The 8,315-nt window shown below is 42.1% G+C and overlaps 1 protein-coding gene across 1 annotated transcript; it reads right to left on the bottom strand.

Annotated features, from left to right (window-relative positions):
- Window positions 1-2,269: 2,269 nt before the first annotated feature.
- LOC141134316 (olfactory receptor 5AR1-like) lies at window positions 2,270-6,576 on the bottom strand. Its single transcript, XM_073623890.1, has 2 exons — window positions 6,539-6,576; window positions 2,270-3,209 (listed from the first exon to the last, which is right to left on the bottom strand). The coding sequence occupies exons 1-2, from the start codon at window positions 6,574-6,576 to the stop codon at window positions 2,270-2,272; spliced, it is 978 nt and encodes a 325-aa protein (XP_073479991.1).
- Between the last annotated feature and the right edge of the window lie 1,739 nt (window positions 6,577-8,315).

Below are 8,315 nucleotides of genomic sequence, written 5' to 3'. Positions count from 1 at the left end.
ATAGGCAAAATCATTTTGCAACAAATGGCATGAGGAGTGAGCTCTGCCCTGGGGCATATGTACCAAAGCAAAAAAAAAAAAAAAAATACAATATTCCATTTAGTGGGGAGCAACATATACAAACCTATTACAGCAACAGTATGACAATAAAGGACCATACAGATCCCGCTCCAGAGTAAAGGGTACTTAAAAAAATGTAAATTGTAATAAAAAACACAAACACAATGTAGCCTTTTTTGGGGGGCTATGAGAAATGGCCCTCCATGAACAGGACATTGTTGGTAAAAAGGAGACCTAGAACCTTCGCTAAGTGGAAGAGTGGGTTTGATAACAAAGTTGGCAGTGCCTCCACCCAGGACAGGGACTCAATGAATAGTGGGGGTTTTCTTTCTGGGAAATGAATCAGTAATCTAAACAAAGAAGATCTGTAACCAGCATATAACAATAACCATACATTGTACATAGATGCACACCAGTACAGAAATAATACAAGCTTTATATGAGAAGAGATTAACAGTGCATCAGATTACTGGTGACCCGTACACTGTACTATCAAGGACTCCTCAAACTAGTCATGGTAAAAAAAAAAGTAATCTTAAGTGTCACTAATCCCACATCATAAAAAAAACTATGAATAAATGGTGTTCTACATGCTGTTCACACTCACTTCGTTTTCTGTATTCTGCAAAAAACATGGTTGATCCGGCTGCTCTCTATCTCCCCCTTCTGTTCATGTCCTCCGTTCATCTAGGGATTGTGCAGCTGTTAGCAGCTCTGCACATGCTCAGATTTCAGTGAGTTTCTATGCTAAGCATTTCCTTCTATCACATCTGAGCAGCGCATGTGACTATAGAGTCACAAATGTGGGTGTATACACAGTGGTAAATGACAGTCACTAACCAGCTAAACACAATGGGGGCAGGATATTACATTTTGATTGATGGAGGCTTCACCTCCCTCTTCTTCTAAAATACAGGCTGGAGGGGTGTGACACAGCCTGTGACTGGCAGAAATCTGTCCACACCATGTTATTTCCACAAAATAATAAAGATTTAATTTCAAATATATATTTGTATGACAATTTATAACAGTTTATTGATATTAATTATGTATTTTTACTCTGTATCCCAAAGGCTGCTTTTTTTATTTTGAACATGTGACCAGCAGTAGAGGACTAGAAGCTCCTCCTGCTTATGTTTCCCTGCAGACAGGCTGGGAGATAGCTGGGTCATGTGACAGCTGGATATCCATTAGGAAAAAGGTACTTAGATATATATAATTTTTATTATTAAAATAATTACAGTGCCATCATCCACATAGAGGAATAGAAAGGGCAGAATAAATTAAACAGTGTGTGTTTAGTATCACTTTAATCTCTAACATTTAGTGTTTTTTTCACTATAAGGCCTGGTTCACACCTATGCATTTTTTAGTGTGTTTTCAGTTTTGCAGAAACACACTACAGTCCATTTAACATGATTTCCTATCAGTCAGTTCACATCTGTGCATTTTTTGGAAAGGGCCAGGGACTTTTTTCTGTATTTTGGTTCCATAGACTTCAATGGATCAAAAACGCGTATTGAAAAACGCAAAATGCACCTGGAATATGCAAACTGCAACCTGCATAGGTGTCAACCAGGCCTTAGGCTCGATTCACATCTATGCATGTTGCTTTTGAGCGTTTTTGGAGTGTTTTTTGTGATGCTTGCCACGTTTTTGAGCAGCGTTTTTGTAGCGTTTTTACAGCGTTTTTGCGGCGTTTTTGATGCGGTTTTTTTTTTGTTTTTTTGTTTGTCTTTTTTACAGTTTTTTTAGACTGTATACAGTCTAAAATAAAAAAAAATTAAAAACGCCAAAAACGCATAAAAAACACTGTAAAAACGCTGCAAAAACGCTGCACTTGCGTTTTTGATGCTGGTCCATTGAATTCAATTACATGCAAAACGCTGCATTTTGCATGAAAAAAAGTCCCTGACCCTTTCCAAAAATGCAGAGGTACAAAAAGGCATTGATGTGAACATGTTCCATAGGAACCCATGTTAAAAAATTCCCATGCATTTCTGCAAAATGCAAAATGCATCAAAAAACGCGTTAGTGTGAATGGAGCCTAAAAGACCAAAAAAACATCATCTGTAAGCAATATACAAGCAGTATCAGCAGTATCAGAACTTAACATAACAGTGGAAACAAGTCCAGGTCAGGCAATAATGATAACCAGTCCAAGAGAGACACAACACTGGATTGATGAACAGTAGGGAATGTGGGACTACTAGGACACATTGTTCATTGCTTGCATGATGGCCTTTTTCACCTCTTGGTTCCTCAGGCTGTATATAAGAGGATTCAACATTGGGGTCATTACTGCATAGAAAACAGAGGCCACCTTGTCTCTCTTCTGTAGGGCACTGGAAGGTGAGCGTAAATAAGTAAAAAGAACTGCGACATAGAAGACACTGGCACACATGAGATGAGAGGAGCAAGTGTTGAATGCTTTATGTCGTCCTTCAGAAGACTTTATACGCAATATGGTGGAGAAAATGAGAGCATACGAGACCAGGATTGCTGACAATGAACAAAGGCTGTAAGAACCAATTAAGCTCATGGTTAAAATATTGCAGTGAAGTGTTTTGGAGCAGGACAACTGCAGTATTGGAGGGATGTCACAGTAGAAATGGTCTATAACATTGGGTCCACAGTATCGGAGGCTAAACAAACAGCTGGTCTGTGCAATGGACTGAAAAAAGCCAAAGAAAAATGATAGACTGACTAGAGACACACATTTCTTCTTGGTCATGATGGAAACATAGTGTAAAGGGTGACAGATAGCAGCGTATCGGTCGTACGACATACTGGAGAGTAGGAGAACCTCAGTTCCTGCCATGGCAGCAAAGATTAACAGCTGGGTGGCACATTCATGAAATGATATGGTCTTCTTCAGAGATGTAAGATCAGATAACATTTTAGGAATGACAGATGTGGAGTAGCAGAGGTCAACCGCTGAGAGGTAACTCAAGAAGTAATACATTGGAGTCTTGAGATTGGAGGCAACATTGACAATAGTGATCAAGCCAATGTTTCCAAATACAGTCACCAGGTAGACCATCAAGAAAAAGAGAAAGAGGAGCGAAATTAGTTTATCATTATTAGTTAGTCCAGAGAACACAAACATTGTCACTTGAGTGTTGTTTTCCATAGATGTTGAGTTCTTCCTGTATAAATAAGAAATCACATTTTAGATATAGATATTTTAAGGGAAACAGATTGTGACAGAAATACAAAGGTTGTCACTCTTGACCTCTATTTAAAAATACTAGTTGTCTGGCTGAATCTGGCTTTATTTCCTTCTGATTCCCTGACCCACAAGAAGCATGCAGCAACAGAAGTGCAGTAACCACATTCACTATAGTTGTTCCAGGTCAGTGACTGGAAGGTATTGAAGTGTTGGGTTTAATGTGTGATGTATCATTAGACCTAGGTGAGGAGATTTACTGTATCAACTTAACTTTTGAAGGATTTCCTTAATTGGTTGGTCCCTTTAGATGTATCATGATTGTTTAGGTGGTTGAGGAGCACCATGTGAAAAAGGTCTAAAGCTTTCAGTCTTTACACAATTCCTGAATTTATTGTTAAACATGTACACAACATTTAAAGGATCTCCTCAATCATTAGGGCTAAAAAAAAAACAAAACTTGAATGTGATGTTTGGTGTGTGATGAGTTGTAGAATCGAGGTTGGATACCCAACGGTAAGGCACAGTTGTAGGCTCATGCTTGATTCTTGAGCTCCTCTTCACTCTAAGGCATCAGACCTCCATTCCATACCTCATTAAGCACAGAACAAACTTTTAATCTCTTTAACCATGAAGAAGGGGAGAACCTCAACATGCATATGCTGTATTTGTACACATTTACCAAAAAACATTTACCAAAAACTTACCAAGAACACATAATTTAATGATTTTTAATGAATCATAACAGCAATAATTTTTCAGATATTACATAGGGTTGCATTTGCTGCATGGCAAATAAAGATGTCAGCCTTGAATCTTGATTTGCACATGTGGATGGTTAAAGTAGACCAATTAACCACTTGCTGTCCACCTAACTGTAAATGTACATCATTACTTTAACATGAAATACAGGAGTCATGGCAGCAGCTAGCTTCTCAATTTACAGCAAGCAGGCGGCTTTCATATAAAAGTGATCTCAGTGAGTGCGCATGCGCGAGAGTTCCGAGATGTCCGCCTGAGCCTGGAGCACCACACAACGACAGACCAGCGAAACCCGCAGCACCTTCCAGCACTACCCAGGGCCACTCTCAGTAAGGGATTCGTTCCCCCAGACCACCAGGGAACACCCCAAATGCAAAATCCGGCCGTCAGATGAGACCTAGGGCCGGATTTTGAAGCCTCCACCCGTGCCGGGTGCACCAAGATAGCCGCTGCGGCCACCACAGCCACACAGCCTCATGCTCAAAACACAGAAGGAGCACTGGAACAAAGGCAAGTGTTAGCCCCTGCCACCCTAAACTACACCCCAGTAATGCTTTATCGTGCATAGACGACTTAGAAAACTTAGATCAGGGGCCTGCCGTAGACAATCCTGGATGTCATGGCAATGACACAAGACCTAATAAAATCACTGATACCGAATGCCCCACAACACCGCCTGTAGCTGGAAAGAGCCCATAGAGCCCTGGGACCGCCCCAGGAAGGATAGACATCATAGCCAATCCCCAATTCTATGCAGTTAAGGAAGCAGTCATGACAACAATCTCACGCCATAACCCAGGTGACATGCAAAGGCCACCCGGTGCAAATTTTTGTGGATCTTTCACCCTCTACTATTCAGCAAAGACGGACCCTGAAACCACTACTGTCTGCTCTATCCCAGAAGGACATCAAATAAAATGGTCTTTCCCATTTGCAGTTAAATTCTCCTATAAAGGCCCAAATCAGGCCTTCTCCAACTTCTCCACAGGAGAAAAGCTTCTGCTAAGCCTGAAAATAATTTCCCAAAAAACAAATATGGAAATGTCCTCCACTTCAGGATCCACCAAAAGACCTCCACTCACAAGTCCATTGACCCCCCCTCTGGAACAAGACAAAGACACAAAGATCTATGCACAATGGCCCTCCATTAATGGCCCTCTTCCGAGAAGTTCAGGTTTCTGTCAGATGTTTGACCTGTCATTTTACTACTCGTCTTTGGGATTTGACTGAATCCTTTTACCAGGAGTCATCTCTCCTTTGTTCCTCCTATGTTCCTTCACCAGCTCTATAATTGTTAGACAGTTCTCCTTTGTCTTCCAGAAGCGGGAATCTATGCAGCCCACTTTCCACTACTTCGGAGGAAGGACCACCTCATGGAACTGGTTAATGATTTCCGCACTGGAGCCATATGGGTTAAATTTACGGGCTCGCACGGTCCACTTCCCCCTCCACCTTTAATACCGGGGTGGGGGGTCCCACCGAAGACGGGTCCTGGGGTCATTTTATCCCCCATTATGGCTATAATTTTTCTTTACTAAAGGTTTCAATTTTGGACATACTGTATTTTTGCCTTTTACAAGAGCACAATTGTTATATTTTTAAAGGGCGCCCTGGTTTGGGGTGGCTCCCATGTGACTCCTCCTATCCCTTAGATTCCTACAGGTCTCTGGGGGATAGGACTTCTGAACCTTTTTAGTTCAGATATATTTTGTTTGTTATCCTCTCCTTGTGAGATGGTCCCCAGGGACTTTTTCTCCCCCCTGGGTCCAGATACCTGCCTAGGGAGAAACCCCCCTCTCTTACTGTGCCCTCTTCCTCTCCATCTTTTCTATTCTATCTCTTATAAAGCATATCCTAACTATTTTATCTCTTTTAGAAAATCACCTCGCCTAGCCTGCGCAGTTTACTAGATTTCAAATGCTCCAACATGGAATCCCCTCTACAGGCATCCACTGGAAAAGATTCCCTGAGGTAAGTGACGTAGACCCATTTGCGCTCCTCACTTCTGGTTTCATGGCTAACGCCAAGCAGAACACCCAAAAGGTAGCCACTCAGGACATAAATTCACCCCTCAAACGCAGGAAAGTTTTTAACAATTATAAATCTATTTAATTGGATGTAGTCATACTTCAAGAAACTCATTTTCCGTCTCGGTACAGTCCCAAATTCCTACAATTCCACTTCCCTTATTTTTAGCTAGCTAACACAGAAAATAAAACTAAGGGGGCAGCCATCATATTTTCAAAATCATACAAATTTAATTGGCTCTCAGACACTAGAGACTCGGAGGGCAGATTCCTCCTAGTTAAGGGAACGATCAAGGATCACCTATACTCCCTGATCTCATACTACACTCCCAACAAAGGACAAGGGGCATTTTTTAGACATCTTTTTGACACTTTCACCCCCATCCTGGAGGGCATAGTCATTCTTGGAGGGGACTCCAAAGTAGTCTTTGATCATGGGGTTAGATAAATCTAAACCACTTGGAACCCAACTGACCCACCCGACCAAAGTAAGCCACAAAAAAGCCAAGCTAATACTTACCCAGGGTTTGGCAGACGTCTGGAGAGAGCTGAATCCATCTACGTGAGACTTCCCACACTACTCCATCCACATAACTCATACGCTAGGATCGATCATCTTCTGGTCCCTACTCACATTATCCCACTTATCGTAAAATCCCATATTAGAGACACAGTCCTGTCTGACCACTCAATAGTGATAATGTCAGTTCGCTTACAATCCCCAAAATCTGGTCAAAGGCACTGGAGACTGAAAGAGTCCATCCTCTCTGACCCAGTTAGAGTTACCACAATAGATAAATCATTGCAGGAATACTTTTACTTTAACAATAATGGCGGAACCTCTGCGGAGACCTTGTGGGCAGCCCACAAGACCTTCATCAGAGGGGAAATCATTCGGCTGGCCACTCAAATTAAACAGGAAAGAATGGCCGACGTCGAGAAAAAGCTTACGCAACATTACAGGCCCAACACAAAAAGGACCGGTCCGCCACTACAACGGCCCAACTCAATAAAGCCAGGCTGGAACTCAACTTAGCACTCACCATAAAAGCAGAAAAACAAATTAGCTGGAACAAAAATAGATTTTATACCCAGAAGGACAAACTGGGTTCCATTCTGGCAGCCAAATTGTCACCCCGAATACAGTCATATGTAATGCCAAAGACAAAAATCCCCAGACATGGCACTACAGCTAACCCCTCCAAAATCTTAGAAGCATTCCATGATTTCTACGCCAATCTGTATAGTCCAGACTCCCCACACCTTGAATAACAACAACTCCATTAATGGGTTCCTGGATGATCTTCCCTCCCTATCCCCAGAACACAAAGACATTCTTGAAGCATCCTTCACTGAGGGGGAGGTGTTGGGAGTTATCAAGGACCTTAAGAAGGGCTCAGCCCCTGCACCAGACGGTCTTTCGATTCCCCTACTACAAAATGTTTGCTAACACCTTGGTTCCTTATTTAACAAAATTCCTTAATGCCAAGACTCGGGGTGACCCAATGGACACACAACTCAATACAACATATATTGCGGTAATACCCAAACCGGACAAAAATCCGGAAGAAGTTGGTAAATATCGTCCAATATCCCTTATAAATAGTGATCTAAAAATTATGACCAAAATTCTAGCCAACCGCTTAACCTCCTTTATTAATACTTACATCCATAAAGATCAAGTGGGTATCATCCCAGGCAGACAGGGCCCTGACCAGATTAGAAGGGCAATTGACATAGTTTCCATACTCCAGACTAATTGGGAAGGGGGACCTAAACAATCGGGCATGCTTCTTTCTTTAGACCTACACAAGGCCTTTGACTTGGTTTCATCTTTACTCTCCTAAAACGTTGGGGCTTTGGCAGACTATTGATTAATTAATTAATATTGATTTTAACTTGTAAGCAACAAATGTCAGAAAAAGGCCCGGTCTTAGCACAAATATGTGTCTGGATTGATCTCCTTTTCAAAAATATGTCCAAAATTCTTCCTCTATTCTTAACCACTTCCCGACCAACTCACGTACATATACTGCGACAGGTTGGCAGCCCTGCATGAACCGCCGTATAGGTACGTCGGCTCCTATAAGAGCCTAAGCAGGCACGCGCGCCCGCTGCACGTGGCCGGTGGTCTTGATGCCCGTGATCGCGGGCACAAGAGCCAGAACGGGGATCTGTGTGTGTAAACACACAAATCCCGGTTCTGTCAGGGGAGGAGAGACAGATCGTCTGTTCCTAGTAATTAGAAAAGTAGGAACCCTAGGATAGGAAACCTATGTACCCCCCCCCCGATACAG

This window comes from Aquarana catesbeiana, linkage group LG03, assembly GCF_042186555.1.
Source record: "Aquarana catesbeiana isolate 2022-GZ linkage group LG03, ASM4218655v1, whole genome shotgun sequence".
Lineage (NCBI taxonomy): Eukaryota > Metazoa > Chordata > Amphibia > Anura > Ranidae > Aquarana > Aquarana catesbeiana.
This window is presented reverse-complemented; position numbering and strand designations above follow the sequence as displayed.